Consider the following 19,101-nt stretch of genomic DNA (forward strand, 5'->3'; position numbering starts at 1 on the left):
TCACCTCTGCTGGCAATGACAGAGTCTGAATTCCTGGTCATAGACACAGGGCTCTCCACATCTAGGGCACATATTTGTAGCAAAGGAGATGTACTTAGGCTGTCTTAGGGCCCTGAGCCTGCCTATTTCCTCTGCACAGAGTTGGTCAAATCTCTCTGTGGAGACATAACGGAAGTCATCCTAGCACTCGAGAGGGGCAGGGTACTGTTCCACATTCATCTTGCTCAAGTTGGCTGTGTGCTATAAAAGGTTCCTCAGTATGGGCATGGAGAAGTCATTGCCATAGAAACTGACATTAGCCAGATGGGAGCACTTGCTGAGGGCAGGTATGAGCAAAGTGAGCTGAGAGTCCTTCATCCTACAGAGCTTCAGGTCCAGGGACTGCAAAGTGTCTGCCACATTCTCTAGGAGGACTCAGAGAGGCATAAGATCCAAAGCCTTTAAGCCCACATGTTTCATGTCCAGATGTTTCAGCTGAAAGAGCTTTGAGAACCTGGACAAGTAATTCAGGTCTGACTGTGAAATGTTACAGTAAGTGATGGACAGGGTCTCCAGTGGGGTCATCAGGCACCTAGGGATAGACCAGGATATTAGTTCTGGGAAATGGTGTTGGAGAATATGGGTGGTATTTACACAGAGGTAGAGGAACCTGGTGCACCAAGCTCAGTTTTACCAAATAGCAAGGACATTCTCTAAGATGCTTCCTGTTGGAATCTGCTCAGTCAAACAAACCTGCACTTCATCTCCTGGCCTCACTCTCAAGCAGAAAACCAGTTCAGCCCATAAGCCCAGAAAGCACACACAAAAAATTCCAAACGATGAGCATGGGAGATCTTTACATTTTCTGCTATCTTCTTCAATTTCTTTCTTCAGAGACTTGAAGTTTCTTCATACAAGTCTTCCACTTACTCGGTTAGTTACACTAAGACAGTTTATGATTTTTCTGGTGATTGTGAAGGCTGTTTCCTAATTTATTTCTCAGCCTCTTTTCCTTTTGTATAGAGGGGGACTACTGATTATGTTTTTTTTTTTTTTTTTTTTAGTTAATTTTTTATCCAGTCACGTTGCTGATGGTGTTTGTCAGCCATAGGTTTTGCCTGGAAGATTTTTTTTTTTTTTTTAGTTAATTTTTTATCCAGTCACATTGCTGATGGTGTTTGTCAGCCATAGGTTTTGCCTGGAAGATTTTTTTTTTTTTTCAATGCAGTTTAGTCAGGAACATTGAACAATCCTCGGACCCCGGGGAAAGCCAGCCCACAGCTTAAATAGCCTCTGGGTGGCCAACCCAGGCGTGCCACGGGGGCAATGCAGATATGTCCACATACATGGAAGCAAGCCAGATCCTCGGCCTTAGCCAAATGTGGAGTTGTTCGTGACAGAGAGCACTCACCATCGGGAAGGTGGAAGGCAGAAACCAGCTCCATCTTTAAGGCATAGCATTCCGCAGCTCTCTACAGTTCCCCCTTTTTGTTTTAGACGCATCAGGCAAGAGTAGAGGTCTGATCTCTGATATTAGAAATAAATTGGGACTTTGTACAGATGTTCATTTAGGTGTCATCCACCCAAAGAGCATCAGACCCGTCCGATACCTTTTTCTCAGAGGCAGGACCTGGGGCATCAACCCGCATGCAATCAGACATGCTCTTCTCTGGGTCCAAAGCAGCTGACCCTGAGTGCAGTGCTTAGCCTCGCATCCTGAGCGTATCATTTTAGCTTTTTATGGTATCCAACCATGCTTGGGGAGAATGTCCTGCTTCAATGGCTGTAAAGGCCTGAATGATCATGGCTGCATCACACTGTTGTGAGACTCTAATCTTGCATATATACCACAGGCAAACCAAGGAGACCAACACCAGAAGGCCTGCTAACATTACCATGCCCGCCCATTCCTTCAGATGATTCATGGCTGCAGCAATCCATGTTGATAATCCTGTGGCTAGTCCTGCGTCCACTCCGGTAGAATTTACTGTGACAATGGCCACTCTCAGCTGCTCCATCGTAGTATCGAATTCTCCAGTCCAATTACCTAAAATATAGCTCGACAATTGTTTAGACAGATTTGCAGCACAGGAAAAATTCTCATGTTGTATGCTAGTGACACAAAGTCCAGCATACTTTCATTGACAGCCAGGTTGAGCGATTTGCCATAGGGTATCAATTTGCTCCTGCAAGAGGTCAATCCTCTGATTGAACACCATCAAGCTTCCTTTTAGTTGAGTATTAATTCCTTTATGTACAACTAAGGCATGAGCTACATTGGCTAAATGATTATTCAGGGTCTGAGCAGTCTGCCCAGTATGACTCATGGCTAATGCCCTGGTGGTAGCTCCAACAGCCATCAATGAGATGGTAGTAACAATGGTGGCTGTAGTACCAAGAACCCTTTTCTGTCTGAAGAGAGTCATAGCGTGAGGGGCATCAATGGGCACAGGCACCCAGTGAGGCATGTGAGTAACCAGGGCATACCTAACTTTACTAGCATTCCAGCATTGGGCAAAAAAGCAAGTATCATTACCACAATTACTTGGCTCTATCTGGCTAATAATGAATAAAAATGGGGGATATAGACAAACAGGTGTGGGCTTATAGGAAATATTATGAGAAGCCTTAACCCCTCGTTGGAACATCCTGCGTCAGTTCTAGAACTAGCAGTGGTGGTGTCCGAGGTCTGAGTAGGTTCAGGAGACCATTGCCCCCAGGGGCGAGACGTGCTCCATGCCAATTGACTAACTCCATGTTTTCCTCCAATTTTGAAAGTCATTTAAGGTTCTTAAATTATTTTTTCCCTTTTTTCTTAAATTTTTCATCAATTACACTTTATTCATTCTGCATCCCCCCATAAGCCCCTCCTTCCTCCCATCCCAATCCCACCCTCCCTCCTCCCTCTGCTTGCATGCCACTCCCCAAGTACACTAATAGGGGAGGTTCTCCTCTCCTTTCTGATCTTAGTCTGTCAGTTCACATCAAAAGTGGCTGTATTGTCCTCTACTGTGGCCTGGTAAGGCTGCTCCCCCACCAGAGGGAGGTGATCAAAGAGCAGGCCAATCAGATTATGTCAGAGGCAGTCCCTCTTCCCATTACTATGTAACACAATTGGACTCTGAACTGCCCTGGGCTACATCTGTGCAGGGGTTCTAGGTTATCTCCATGAATAGTCCTTGGTTGAAGTATGAGTCTCTGGGAAGTTCCCTGTGTTCAAATTTTCTTGTTCTGTTGCTCTCCTTGTGGAGACCCTGTCCTCTCCAGCTCTTACTATTTCCCAGTTCTTACCTAAAATTCCGTTCACCTGCCCAACCGTTGCCCCTCCGGCTCAGCATCTGCTTTGATAGTCTGAAGGGCAGAGGCTTTCAGAGGCCCTCTGTGGTAGGTTCCTAGGTTGTTTCCTGTTTTCTTCTTCTTCTGATGTCCATCCTCTTTGCCTTTCCAGATGGGGATTGGACATTTTAGTTAGGGTCCTCTCTCTTGCTTAGTTTCTTTAGATGCACAGGTTTTAGTGGGTTTGTCCTATGTTGTATATCTATATGAGTGAGTATATACCATGTGTGTCTTTTTGCTTCTGAGACAACTCACTCAGGATGATCCTTTCCAGATCCCACCATTTACCTGCAAATTTCATGATTTCCTTATTTTTCATTGCTGAGTAATATTCCATTGTGTAGATGTACCACAATTTCTGCATCCATTCTTCAGTTGAGGGGCATCTGGGTTGTTTCCAGCTTCTGGTTATTACAAATAAAGCTGCTACAAACATGGTTGAGCAAATGTCCTTTTTGTGTACTTGAGCCTCTTTTGGATATATGCCCAGTAGTGGTATGGCTGGATCTTGAGGAAGCGCTATTCCTAGTTGTCTGAGAAAGCGCCAGATTGATTTCCAGAGTGGTTGTACAAGTTTACATTCCCACCAGCAGTGGAGAAGGGTACCCCTTTCTCCACAACCTCTCCAGCATGTGTTGTCACTTGAGTTTTTGATCTTGGCCATTCTCATGGGTGTAAGGTGAAATCTCAGGGTTGTTTTGATTTGCATTTCCCTAATGGCTAACGAGGTTGAGCATTTCTTTAAGTGCTTCTCTGCCATTCGGTATTCCTCTACAGGGAATTCTCTGTTTAGCTCTGTTCCCCATTTTTTAAGTGGATTACTTGGTTTGCTGCTTTTCAGCTTCTTTAGTTCTTTATATATACTGGATATGAGTCCTCTGTCAGATAAAGGGTTGGTGAAGATTCTTTCCCAATCTGTAGGTGGTCGCTTTGTTTTGATGACGGTGTCCTTTGCTTTACAGAAGCTTTTCAGTTTCATGAGGTCCCATTTATTGGTTGTTGCTCTTAGAGCCTGTGCTGTTGGTGTTCTGTTCAGGAAGTTTCCCCCTGTACCAATGAGTTCTAGGGTATTTCCCACTTTTTTTTCAAGCCGATTTAATGTGTCTGGTTTTATGTTGAGGTCTTTGATCCACTTGGACTTCAGTTTTGTGCAGGGTGACAAGTATGGATCTATTTTCATTTTTCTACATGTAGACATCCAGTTAGACCAGCACCATTTGTTGAAGATGCTATCTTTTTTCCATTGTATGGTTTTGGCGTCTTTGTCAAAGATCAGGTGTCCATAAGTGTGTGGGTTTATTTCTGGGTCCTCTGTTCGGTTCCATTGATCCACCATTCTGTTTCTATGCCAGTACCATGCAGTTTTTAAAACTGTTGCTCTATAGTACAACTTAAGATCAGGGATGGAGATACCTCCAGAAGATCTTTTATTGTAGAGGCTTGTTTTAGCAATTCTGGGTTTCTTGTTATTCCATATGAAGTTGAGAATTTTCCTTTTCAGGTCTGTAAATAATTGTGTTGGTAATTTGATGGGCATTGCATTGAATCTGTAGATTGCTTTTGGTAAGATGGCCATTTTTACTATGTTAATCCTACCAAGCCATGAGCATGGGAGATCTTTCCATCTTCTCATATCTTCTTCTAATTCTTTCTTCAGAGATTTGAAATTTTTTTCATACAAGTCTTTGACTTCCTTGGTTAGGTTTACTCCGAGGTACCTTATGTCATTTGTGGCTATTGTGAAGGGTGTTGTTTCCTTAATTTCTTTCTCAGCCCTTTTGTCTTTTGTATACAGGAGGGCTACTGATGTTTTTGAGTTAATTTTGTATCCTGCCACTTTGCTGAAGGTGTTTATCAACTGTAGGAGTTCCCTGGTAGAGTTTTTGGGGTCACTCATGTATACTATCATATCATCTGCAAATAGTGATAATTTGACTTCTTCCTTTCCAATTTGTATCCCCTTGATCTCCTTCAACTGTCTTATTGCTCTAGCAAGGACTTCCAACACTATGTTGAAGAGATATGGAGAGAGTGGGCAGCCTTGTCTTGTCCCTGATTTCAGTGGGATTGCTTTAAGTTTCTCTCCATTCAGTTTGATGTTGGCTATAGGCTTGCTGTATATCGCCTTTACTATGTTTAGATATGTGCCTTGTATCCCTGATCTCTCCAATACTTTGAACATGAATGGATGTTGGATTTTGTCAAAGGCTTTTTCAGCATCTAGGGAGATTATCATGTGGTTTTTTTCTTTCAGTTTGTTAATATGGTGGATCACATTGATGGATTTCCGTATATTGAACCACCCCTGCATACCTGGGATGAAGCCTACTTGGTCATAGTGGATAATATCTTTGATGTGTTCTTGGATTCGGTTTGCAAGTATTTTATTAAGTATTTTTGCATCAATGTTCATAAGGGAGATTGACCTGAAATTCTCTTTCTTTGTTGAGTCTTTGTGAGGTTTAGGTACCAAGGTGACTGTGGCTTCATAGAATGAGTTTGGTAATGTTCCTAGTTGACTTTCCAAGCAAACGGACCCAAGAAGCAAGCAGGAGTAGCCATTCTAATATCTGATAAAATAGACTTTCAACCAAAATTAATCAAAAGAGATGGGGAAGGACACTTCATACTCATCAAGGGAAAATTCTACCAGGAAGACATCACAATCCTGAACATATATGCCCCAAATACAAGGGCACCCACATTTGTGAAAGAAACATTGATAAAATTTAAAGCACATATAGATCCACACACATTAATAGTGGGAGACTTCAACACCCCACTCTCAACAAAGGACAGGTCAACCAAACAGAAATTAAACAAAGAAACAATGTCTCTGACAGAGGTCATGAATCAAATGGACCTAACAGACATTTACAGAACTTTACACCCAAACACAAAAGAATTTACCTTCTTCTCAGCACCTCATGGAACCTTCTCCAAAATAGACCACATAGTGGGTCACAAAGAGAGCCTCAACAGATACAAGAAGATTGAAATAATCCCATGTATCTTGTCTGATCACCATGGAATAAAGCTGGACCTCAACAATAACAGAAATAACAAAAAGCCTACACACACATGGAAACTGAACAACTTGTTACTAAATGACAGCTGGGTCAGGAAGTAATAAAGAAAGAAATTAAAGTCTTTCTAGAAATCAATGAAAATGAAGACACAACATACCCGAACTTGTGGGACACAATGAAAGCAGTGCTAAGAGGAAAGTTCATAGCACTAAGTGCCTTCAAGAAGAAATTCGAGACAGCTCATTCAAGCACCCTAATGGCTCACTTAAAAACCCTAGAAAAAGAAGAAGCAGACACACCAAGAAGGAGTAGATGGCTGGAAATAATCAAACTCAGGGCTGAAATCAATCAATTGGAAACAAATAAAACAATTCAAAGAATCAATGAAACCAAGAGCTGGTTCTTTGAGAAAATCAACAAGATCGACAAACCCTTAGCCAGGCTAACTAAAAGGCAGAGAGACACCACCCAAATCAACAAAATCAGAAATGAAAAGGGGGATATAACTACAGACACTGAGGAAATCCAAACAATCATTAGGACTTACTTCAAAAGTCTATATGCCACAAAATTTGAAAATCTAAATGAAATGGACAATTTTCTTGATCGATTTTACTTACCAATGCCTGGAATATTTTTGGGGTCACTCATGTATACTATCATATCATCTGTAAATAGATTCAATGCACCTCCTATCAAAACACCAACACAGTACTTTATAGACCTTGAAAGAATAATTCTCAACAAAACAAAAACCCAGAATAGCTAAAACAATCCTGTACAATAAAAGATCATCTGGAGGTAGTTCTATCCCTGATTTCATACTGTACTATAGAGCAAAAGTAATAAAAACTGCATAGTACAGGCATAGAAACAGACTATGGGGTCAGTACAATCGAATAGAAGATGCATAAATACACACACACACACACACACACACACACAAACACACACACCTATAAACACTTGATTTTTGACGACGAAAAAAGTCATACCATGGGGAAAAAAGACATCTTCAACAAATGGTGCTGGTCTTACTGGATGTCTACATGTAGAAAAATGAAAATAGATCCACATTTATCACCCTGAACAAAACTTAAGTCTAATGAGATCAAGGACCTCAGCATGAAACTAGACACAATGAATCTATTAGAAGAAAAATTGGGGAAGAGCTTTGATCTCAATGACACAGGAGATAACTTCCTGAACAGAATAGCAACAGCTCAGGTATAAGATCAACAATCAATAAATGGGAGCTCTTGAAACTGAAAAGTTCTGTAAAGCAAAGTGCTCGGGCCAGCGGAGCCTGTTATTAGCGGGGGATAGAAGAGAATCCGATCCTGTGAAAAGATGGGCTGAGAGAAAGAAATGAGTCCGAGCAAACAGGTGCTTGTCAAGGACCAACTTTACTGAGCAGAATTAGCTTTTATTTAGGGTTCAGGATGAGGAAGTAGGGTGGGTGAAAAATTACAGATTCTTCTCGGCCAGGGGCCTGAAACATCTTGTGATAAGCCATGGTTCTATGAGCACATCTCTGCTGTTACCAAGCAGTATGTTTACTGCAGGTAAGGAAACGGGCAAGTTGAGGCAGGTTGATGGGTTTCCACAGGTGGTCTCTGACATCTCCAAGCAGTATGTTTACTGCAGGTAAGGGAACGGGCATCTCCAAGCAGTATGTTTACTGCAAGTAAGGGAACAGCAAGTTAAGGCAAGTTGGTGAGCTCCTTCAGGTGGTCTCTGAAGTTGGCGAGTTCCCTCAGGTGGTCCCTGACATCTCCCCCTCTCTAGTCTAAATAAAATGAAGGAAAGGAATGATTTGCTGCAGCTCATAAGATGGGGAACTTTGTAAATTGGGGTCAATTGTTTTTTATTTGCCAAATGAAATCTTTAATTTTATGATAGGGGATAGAAACTGTGGTAATGAGGCCAGAGGGCTGAACGTTAGAGATCTGTGGGCAAGGCAGATTGCGTCCCCCAGAAGTGACGATTTGGGGGCTAGCATCCAGATCCTGCTTTGAGGGCCCAAGTCCCCAACCACCAGTCATCAGTCCAAACATGGGGCACAAATGGGGTCTGAGCCTGCTAGAATGACAAGGCTTGGGCCTTACCTGTCATGGGAGCGGCCTCCTCCAGGCGAGGTCGTCCTGTCTTAGGTGGACCAAGGGTTATATGTTCATTCCGTCTCTGACTTACCAGACCACTCACTTTGTGGAAAGTAATGCTTTTTTTAGATTGCCTACCCACAAGATATAAGATAGCTCGCCCAAAAATGGCTATGGAGAATTTGGAAAGCCAATCTTGGTTAATTTTTTATCAAATTTTACCACAGTAAACGTTAGCCAATTATAACAGCCAATTAGGAAGCTGCAGGAACCATTAGGGAAGCTCCACACTTATTTGTCCCTAACTAACAGGTGAAGCCAAGACCTCCCCCCAGTTGTTTTGAGGGACGAGAAGTCATTGTGCTGCTCTTGTCCATGGTGGAGTCCACGGGGGGGGGATCCTCCGTGGTGTTTAGGCGATGATAATGGACTGCAACAGGTTTCATTGCTGAGTCTACCTGTGACTTAATAAAACTGGTTAATCTATTAAAGGCCCAAGGGCCAAAGGAAAGAAGTAAAAGGATGCCAACAAAAGGTCCCAAAAGGCTTGGGAGCAGGGTGGTAATCCAGGGAGAAGTAGAGAACCAATTTTGATACCAGGATTCTTGTTGTTCTCTCTTTCTTTTTCTTTCTTCCAAACTATGTTTAACTCTATCAAGACTGTCTTGTACTAATCCGGTCTTATCACCATAAAAGCAACATTCCTCCTTGAGAGCTACACACAGTCCCCCTTCTTTGAGGAAGACCAAATCTAAGCCTCGCTGGTTTTGAAGAACCACTTCTGATACGGAGGCTAGAGAATCCTTAAGATTTTGCATTCCTTGGTGGATTTCTTGGATATCTTTATCAACAGCAGCAGTTAATTGTGCATAATGCTGTTGAGAAGTAACAAGAGAAGCAATGCCGGTTCTGGCCCCAGCAGCACTCAGGCCAAGGATGACAGTAAGTGTAACTGCTGTGAGAGGCTCTCTCTTGGTTTTTGATGAATAGGTTTTTCTCTCCCAAAAGTTTAGAAAATTATCTGAATTATGTATAAAAAGCCTAGGAAGAATGAAAACAACTACACAAAAATCCCTTTTTGTAAGAAAAACCGAATTAACTATATAAGTAGTTAATCCAAGAGAGCAAGCCAAATAAGTATTATCAGGAGCTTTAGTATAGGTGAAGGAATTATTTACAACAGAGGTTTGATTGCAAACTTGTAATAAAGAAGCGGGGGGGGGGGGGAAGCATATTTGGTCCTAGTAAGCAATGTCCCAAGCGTGATACCATGCTAAGAGTAAGGCCTCCTGATGTATCAGCGGCCCATGAAAGGGAATCAGCGTCATTAGTGGGGATGGGGTTTGCAAAGGAGGCAATACCCCCATAGAAGGGAGGTGTGGAGGAAAAGCAAATCCAGCACTCTTGATATTCGGGTAGGCTGGTATTATGAATAGCTTCAAGAGAAGCATTAATCAAGGAGATAATAAGATCAGTGGAAGAGGGAGGGCCATCAGGGATGGTAGGTTGAAATGGAGCAATTAATGAAGGCATGGTAATAGTGGGCAGAATGGTGGGCTTATTCTTTTGGGCAGGCTTAGCAGGCTGGTGTAATATTTTATTAGGCCCGATGGCTGCAGAGCCTCTATTTGGAATATTTTTAGTTAAGCTTATCTTAAACTTCAGACCAAAATCTTTTCCCTCCTTATGTAATCTAAGTCTCCGTTGATATCCTCGGCCTGTCCAATCTTTTTGTTTTCCTGGCTTAGTAAATTGGATCAGGAGGGGATTACACCATCCTTTTAACCTGGAATCAGACCCGCATTGCGAGTTTAATGGTTGCGGGTCAGAGGCTGTGTAAATCCTCTTGGGGGGGTATTCCAAGGGGAGGTGGATGGTTCAATGTGGCCAGCCATTAGCTGTTCCTGCACTAACTGCATGGCAGCCGTTAATTTATTTTGTGGAAGGGGCCATTGATCTACCCAGACAGGGACGTCACTCTTCCAGGTTATTTTGTCTGCCTGGTGTGTAGGAGGAGCAATGGCCCTTAGAAAAAATGGGAGTCATAACCAAGGCCTGTCCTGGACATTTTAGGGGTGACTGCAATAGGATCCAGGGCACCCTGATTATTTTTGCCCAGTTCTTTTCCAGGAATAAATCCTTGATCAAGCATTGGATGAGTCACGGTTTCTGAGGGGCTAAACATAAAGACTCCCATCTGAGTTAGAATATGTCTCCCCCAGAGATTGACTGGGAGGCCCGGGACTACGAAAGGTTTAACATGTCCAGAGTTTCCCTCAGCATCTTTCCATGTTAAAAGCTGGGAACTTTGAAGGGTGTTTGTAGATTGACCTATGCCCTGTAAGTGAGTCATTGAGGGCTGGAGGGGCCAAGATGTAGGCCAGGCATTTTGTGAGATTACGGTGGAGTCAGCCCCTGAATCTAGAATGCCCTCAAAAGTTTTTCCATTGAGCTCAAGTTTGAGAATGGGACGTTTTTGGGTGATTTCTTGAATCCAATAGATATCTGAGGACCCTGGAATAGAACTTCCTTGATGAGGCTTGAATGAAGGGGTGGATGAATCTAAAGGTAGGGGAAGGGCCTGGGCCAATCGCTGTCCTTGTTTAATAAAAAGGGGTCCCTGTGAACCACTAGCCAAAATTTTTATTTCTCCCGTGTAATCATGATCTACCACCAAGGGAAAAATGGTGATGCCTTTTAGGGTAGCAGAGGCTCTTCCTAAAATTAAGTTGGCAGATTCTGATAGCCTACAGCCAGGATTAGAACAGGACTCTGACTATCTACTAGGGAGACTGAGAAAGGAGGGTCTCAAACTCAAGGCCAGCCGGAGGAATTTACTGAGACCATGATTTAAAGCCAAGGATACTGCTGAGCACAGTGGCAGATGCCTTTAATCCCAGCACTCAGGAGGCCGTGACAGGTGGATATCTATGTGTTTGAGGCCAGCCTAGTTTACAGAGTGAGTTTCAGGACAGACAGGGCTACACAGAGAAACGCTGTCTAGAAAAACAAAACAAAAATAAGAGCAGGAGGAAGAAAGAAAAATGAGAGAGAAAAAAAGGGAGGTGTATTGTGCGGTCTATTATTTGTTGTGCCTATATGTGGTCCTGGGTTCCCATTGCCAGTGTAAAAAAAAAAAAACAAATAAACAAACCAGAGAAATTTGCATCTGTTGACTGGCTTTCACCCCTATTCTTCTGCAGTCCTTGGGAGTTAACCTACAGCCTTCCACATGCTAAATGACCACTCTACTGCCCTATCCCTTTTATGCACTTTTTTAGATTTTTCCCTATTGTTTTTAGAAAGCAGAATGCATTTTATATCCATGTAATGAGAGGTTCATGACTCTACATCTCTCTTTCTGTTCTGTGTACATGTATCTCTTTCCTGTTTGAAATTGCCCTGGTCCCTCACAGGGTCCAGTAAGACCTCGGCACTGCTGCATGAGTTCTGCACTACCCTCCGTGTAATCCTTTCCGGGTTCCTTTGGAAGGAGCCTTGGCATGAGTCTACAAGAGGAACTTGCACATGCATGCCACAAATCTTTTCCTTTTCTTGAACTCTGCCATAATAATGCTCCTGCCCCACTCCACCTCACACACAAAGTTCCACCAGTTCTGCCTATTAAAATTAATGACTTGAGAATAAGCCTCAATTTACCAAAGATTCATTCCCCAGGACTAGAAATTCTCCAGCATCAACTTGCTGCCTCAAGCCTGTGAGTGCCTGTGACCTCAAGACCTCCCTGTAAAATGTTCCTATTAGTCTTTGTGTCTAGAGCAGCTTCCTGAATAAATTGGCTCACATTCTGTTCCCAACTTATGTCTACCTTCTCAGGAGCTCCTGGGAGAGTTTCCTAAGGAGAGAAAATACTCTTATTTTAAGAACTTCCTTCCTCCTAGGTAAGCCAATTGGTGTGTGTTATCTCTGTCCTTCAGGTAAGAGTGAGAACCAAGTTGTTGTTCTTGAATGGCACCTCTTTCCTAGCTTCCCTATGAACTTAATTACTGTGACCCTGTTTGGTCCTAGAACCTGGTGTTTCTCCTGCTCTTCACCTCACCAGAGTTCTGATAACATCCCCTGGACTGACACTCTGTTCATCTGTCTGCCCTGGGCTCTCAAAACTGGAAGTTTCCTCTCTGTGACTATCCCTAAAAGATGAAGATTATCTAGAGCAGTGATTCTCAACCTTCCTAATGCTGTGATCCTTTAGTAAAGTTGCTTGTGTTGGGGTGAGTAACCATAAGATTACTCCATTGCTACTTCATAATACAATTTCGCTACTGTTATCGATCATAATGTAAACATCTGAAATTCAGAATATCTGAAGGCATCTCAATACACAGGTTGAGAACAGCTGGTCTAGAGACATACTCCCCTTTAGCTATCAGAGTTTTGAAACAATGGGTTCCTTTCAATTGTCATTTGTCCAGGAATTTTAAGCTGAGAGAGGCCAAAGATTGACTTTTGGCCACAAGAAGAACACTTTACTCTGGCAAAGAGAATTCAGGTTTCTGAGAAACTGTCAGGTCAACTTGCAGGACTGACTGGAAGTACAGGCAGTGATGAGTCACACATGACCAGCACACCTTTGATGTGCATACTGTCTGTCTCCCATCCCGGAGTGGGAATGCTGAACCAGTCTCTTCTCTGTCTGACACTGTTTGTCTCTTTAATTAGCCATTGAGATTCAGGGCAACATCCATTCGTTAGGGTCAGAACCTGAGTCCTGGTAGCCTTATAAGCCTGGGTCACATCTTAGAAAAATGATGTCTGCATGGGGATCCAGCCCAGCTCTTCCTAACTCCAAGCCAGTGGAATCAGTTCACCTTGAAAGATAATTGTATGAGCAGTGCTCAAGGACTACCCCTGTGAAACAGAAATTCACTCTTTTGGTTCCCATGTTAAATACCACCATCTCAAATTCCAGTCAGTCACCTAAGGACTACATGCATTTACTATTCTCAGTGTGACAAAAATCCTGACAAATGTCATTTAAGGGTCTATTTGTCTTTTAGTCTAAGTGGAGGCTATCACTGTGAAGAAGGAATGGCAGAGGGACAGTGAAGCCACTGGATACATTTCATCCACTCTGAGGAGGCAAAGCAATGAAGCTCTTGTTCAGATAGCTTCGTCCTCTTTATGCACTTCAGGGAAGGCACATGGAATGGCATTTCCCACATTAGGGTGAACCTTATTCACCTCTTTCTAATCTAGAAAGTCCCTCAGACATGTGCAGACCTTTGTCTCCACAGCAATTCTAGATCCTGCCCGTATAAACCACCACAAGGCCAATTATAGCTTCTAAGCTAACAGCAAGACTGAAAGTGTCTTCCCAGATAAATTTTTGAAGTTCAACTGAACAGCAAGCTGTACTGCTTAGGTATTTGATCACAGCAAGGAGAGGCCAGAGAATGTTGTAGGTGTTAGTTTTTAAAAACTCTTTTATTTACACTTTTTAAGCTCTACATTGGGCTTCAAATGTTATTAGAAAGAACAGCTCAACCGCTGTATTTTACCAATAAAGACACAGGAGCCAGATGCTGGGGAGAAAAACCTGCTAGCTCAGAGAGGCAGAGAAAGTAACCAGCTAACCTTCCTTCTAAGTTCAGTCTGATGGAAAAAACCCAAAAGGCTCATTAGCTCAGCTGACAGCCCCAGAGCAAAAGGCAAACAAAACAAAACAAACAAACAAAACACCCAAGGCCAATGGCTTGTTAGCTAAAAGCCCAAAAGCCAGGGAGCTGGGGAGCTAACTAAGCTAAAGCCAGAGCTTGAGCTAATTGCCTTTCTTCTTCTCCATGCTGTCTCAACTCAAAGTCCCTCCTACTCTTTAATCTCTGCCAGCTGGTTTCTAGCTCTGCCTCTTGACCTAGTATTAACTTTATTAGATCCAGTATACTGAGAGCTCTTGGATTAAAGTCTGGGTGAACCACACCAAAATCACCTGTTTACAATAAACAGACAGTTCTTGGATTAAAGGTGTGTGCTAGGGCTCAACCACACCAAAGAAAGAGGGTTTTACAGTTCACAATTTTGGGAATCACAATGGGATCAAATATCCTGCAACAGAGGATGACAGATTCCCCTGGAGCTAGAATTGCCTCAAGTGGATCCTAGGAACTCAAGTATAGTACCCTGAAAGAGCAGCCAGAGCTCTTAATTGCTGAGCCATCTCTCTCTCTACCTCTCATTTTCTGTTTTTGTTTGTTTGTTTGTTTGTTTGTTTTAGACAGGCTTTCTGTGTGTAGCCTTGGCTGACCTGGACCAGGAACCAGGCAGCTGCTGAGCCTCGTTTTAACCCCTGATTTTGTTATTTTAAAAAATATTTTCAATTAAATATAATCATAGCATTTTCCTTTTCTCAGTCAAGCCCTTTCCATGTATGTACCCTCACTCCATCTCGACTTCATTGATTTTTTTTTTTCTTTCTTATAAATATATAAATAGCCAGGTCAGTGGCATACACCTGTTATCCCAGCAATCGGAGAGGTAGAGGTGGGCAGATCTCTGTGAGTTCAAGTTCAGCCTGGTCTACAAAGTGAGTCCAGGACAGCAAAGGCTTCACAGAAAAATCCTGTGTTGAAAAAACATGTGTGTGTGTGTGTGTGTGTGTGTGTGTGTGTGTACACATACACATATATTACACAGACACATGTGAGTGTGTGTATAGATGCCAAATATTTATATTCAACCTGCTGAGTCTATTTAGCATTACTTGTGTGTGTATGATTTTAGTTCTGACCACCAGGCATTGCCTATGGATGAGCAGGCTGGGGATTCTGTATGACCAGTTCTCCCTCTCTTGGCAATCCTTACTTAGCTGCAGTTTTTAGTTAGGGGAGGGGCTCTATGAGACTTATCCCTTCCCATGGAATCAAATTGCAGCTTGTGGGTGGAGCTGGGGTGGCAAAGGAGAGGAGTAGGGAGAAATGTGGATAAGAGCTTCAGAGGAGCCTGAGAAGACACCCAGAGTTGCAGAGCCAGAGCCACTGCCTGGCCCTGCTTGGAGTTGGATTGCTGGCACCACTGTCACACACCATCATCACCCAGCCACTCCAGGCTAACGACATTAGACCCAAGACAGCACAGGGCACTAAAATTTCTGTATCCAGATTTGCAGAGTGGAGATTAGTTTTTAAACCCAAATGTGGTTTTGCCTTTAACCGAAAGTATTTTCCGTTGATACTTAATTACTTGTGATTCTGTATCAACATGTGCTTTCTACATTGAGGATCTTGTCGCCGGAAAAATGCATCAGCATTGAGAGCACTGGATGCTCTTCCAAAGCATCCTGACTCAGAACCATAATGGGATCTGATGCCCTCTTTGGTCAAGCAGGCATGCATGCAAATAGAGCACTCATATACATAAAATACACACAAAACTAAATTTTCAACATTGACATTCCAGTGTTTTCCTTTCACTTCATCTATTGTGCAGGAGCTCAGATCCTGAATCCAAGGGCAAAGTAGGCTATTGCTCACCCCACACACCTGAAACATCCACATACTCTCTTCACTCTGCAGTGCCAGAATTAATGTCAGAGACACACCAGTGAGGCAAGCACCCTGCTCCTGAACAACATCTCTGCTTTAATTAACCAGTTCCTTTTTTATTTCCTTGAGAAACTGAGTTTTTATATCAAGAGCTTTAAAAATTGGAGTTGGAAAGTGGCAGGGAGAAGCTGAGGGAGAGGGTGGAATTGGGAGGGCATAAGGGAGTGGATACAGCAGGGATACAGAGTTAATAAAATGTAAGAAATAATAACAAACAATAAAAAAAAGAGGTTTAAAAATTAGGTGTCTATGTAGGTGTATTGTGTTGATCTATGCATGTGAAAGGAGGGACACACACAGGCCAGGTTAACTGGGCCTATGACATGAATCCTTAGGCCCAGTTGAGAACCACCTGTTATGAGTACTGAAAGCAAAGTTTGGTCTTTGAAAATGCAAGCTGTGCTCTTGAGCTGTGAATGATTGTTCCAGTCTATCGGTTTTGTCTTTTTTCTTTAAGTGTCTTACTCTGTACTCTAGGCTGGCCTAGATGTGGCCCACCTTGGTGGAAAAATTTATGCATCTTCCCCTGTGCTGGGAAAGTTGGCAATACTGTCATCAATTTTCTCGTGTTTACTTCTGTCCACAAAGAACCTGTTGAGGAGTCCTAAAATTCAGATTTTTTATGGAATTTAGACAACAACAATTACAGTTAAACAAAGAACCCAATTCTATGGGTTCAATAAATATTCCAAAGAAAAACAAAACAATAATTTAAATCATTTTGCTATTTTACTATACAGAAAAGGGGGAATACACTGGCCAGGCCTTGGAGATTTTTTTTAAATACTTTCATACAGAGACAACTGAAGATGTAAATTATTTTGTAAAGTAAATGTTTTCTGTAGCAGAGGGATTTACATATTATTGAAAACCTTTATGTGCTATGACTATTTCAAAGAGTTTGTGGATCCAAAGGAACACTACCCTATATACTTGTGGTATGCAAGCTGGATAGAGTGCTTTATGGTGGTAGTTTCACCCAAACAAAAAGATCAAGAGTTCACTGCCAGGCTACAATACATTTTTATTTATTGTTTTCAATAAAAATAAAAACTTCTTTTTTGGGAGACAGAGATTCTCTGGGTAGCTGTGTCTGTCCTGGACTTACTTTATAGACCAGGTTGTCTTCAAACTCAGAGATCCACCTCTCTCTGTCTCCCTGAGTGTTGGGATTGCAAGTGTGCACCACATTGCATGTGAGGAAACAAAATTTTTAAGAGAAAAAAATTGTAAACCCTGTGAAAATGGATTTGCAGATATTTGAGAGCTGCCATGTGGATGCTGGGAAATGGAAATGGCTCCTTGTTAAGAGCAGCCAGTGCTCTTGACTGCTCAATCATTGCCTCAGGTATTTTCTTTGCTCTTCATTTATTGACAATAGATGTTTTTCATACAATACATTCTGATTATGGCCTCTTGTCAACCAGCTCCTCTGTGATCCTCCCCACCTTCTCTTCCATCCCAATTCCCACTGTCATCTCTTCCCTAAGAAGACAAAGAGGCAACTAAAGAATAATAAGAAGGATCCAAGTGGTTGGAGAGATGGCTCAGTGGTTAAGAGCACTGTTTGTTCTTCCAGTAGTCCTGGGTTCAATTTTCAGCGACCACATGTATAATGTGATCTGATTTCCTCTTCTATCAGGCAGATGTCCATGCAGAAATGCACTCACATACACAAAATAATTAAATCTTAAAAAATGGAGAGAGAGTGAGGGAGCCAGGCGTGGTGACACACACCTTTAATCCCAGCACTCAGGAGATCTCTGAGTTGATTCCAGCATGGTCTACAAAGTGAGTTCCAGGATAGCCAGAGTTACAGAGAGAAACCGTGTTTTGAAAGTCCAAAACAAAACATAGAAACAGAATAGAATTATAAGAAAATAAAACAAAAACAAACAAATTGAGTAGGAGAAATAAATACACGAACAGAGAAAAAAAATCAAGGATAGAGCATGAGGAGGTGGGAACAGTGACACTCTTTTGTAATCCCAGCACTCAGGGAGACAGAGACACTCAGATCCCTGTGAGTTTAAAGCCAGTCTGATCCAGGGCAGTCAAGGCTACACAGAGGAGCCCTGTCTTAAAAATAAAAAAATGAATCATTTAGATGCAGAAGGAGGACACTTTGGCACATACACGAATCCAATGAAAACAAAACTGGCTTTCTCTGCCTCATGTTCTTTCCCTTTCACTAATTTTTGTCATTTACCTCTGGGGAGGGGGGGTGGAGGGACACCACACCATTCTCCTATTTCTTCTCTCCATTCACTCTTCTCCCCATTTCCTCTCCTTATACAAAAACAATAATTAAATAAATAAATAAGAAGAAACAACAATAACAGAAAAACCACAAAATTGGTAGACATAATATACAAGCAAAGTAATATAAAAGTAATATAAAAAGTAAAGAAAAATCCTGATAAAACATTATGAGACCAAGAACCTCCAAAGATGCCACTGAGTTCATTTTGTGTTGGTCACTGGGCCTGTTGTACAGAGTGACATTTGTACTCTTGGGGAGACTCCATTTGAGGGAACTACATTCCCATTTGCAATAGCTTATCCCTAGCTTCTGGGTTAGGGATGGGAGCTTGTGTCCACTCCTCTCCACATTGACACCTCATGTGGTATAGACCCATGCAGGCCCTGTGCATGCTGCCTCAGTCTCTCTGGGTTCATATGTGCAGTCTTCTGCTGGGTTTAAGAAGGCCTGTTTCCTTGGTGTACTCCATTCCATCTGGTTCTCACAGTCTTTCTTCCTCCTTTTTCACTGGGTTCCCTGATCCCTGAGGGGAGGTTTTGACAGAGAAGTCCCAAATAGGATAGTGTGTTCATGATCTCTCTCTCTCTTCCAGCCTCATCATTCTCTCTCCATTTGTGTGTGTGAGTACTTGTGTAAATGTCCACATGAACATAATTGTGCCCCTTAAATCTAGGAAAGGTCAATAGATTCCTTTACACTCAAGTTATAGGACATTTCAAATCACCTCCATACATGCTGGGCAGTGAACTTCAGCATTTTGCAATAGCAGGATATTCTCCTAGACACTGAACATCTCTCCATGTCAGGTGATCCTCCTTTTCTGAAATTTTACT

General features: G+C 42.3%; 1 protein-coding gene across 1 annotated transcript in view; it reads right to left on the reverse strand.

Annotated features, from left to right (window-relative positions):
* Positions 1 to 19,101, reverse strand: part of LOC132652905 (PRAME family member 8-like) — an 83,273-nt gene continuing 64,172 nt past the window's right edge. The window contains 2 exon segments of the mRNA XM_060378849.1: positions 1 to 118; positions 733 to 751. Of these exon segments, the coding sequence (XP_060234832.1) occupies positions 1 to 118; positions 733 to 751 (137 nt within the window).

The sequence above is a fragment of the Meriones unguiculatus genome, chromosome 3, assembly GCF_030254825.1.
Source record: "Meriones unguiculatus strain TT.TT164.6M chromosome 3, Bangor_MerUng_6.1, whole genome shotgun sequence".
Lineage (NCBI taxonomy): Eukaryota > Metazoa > Chordata > Mammalia > Rodentia > Muridae > Meriones > Meriones unguiculatus.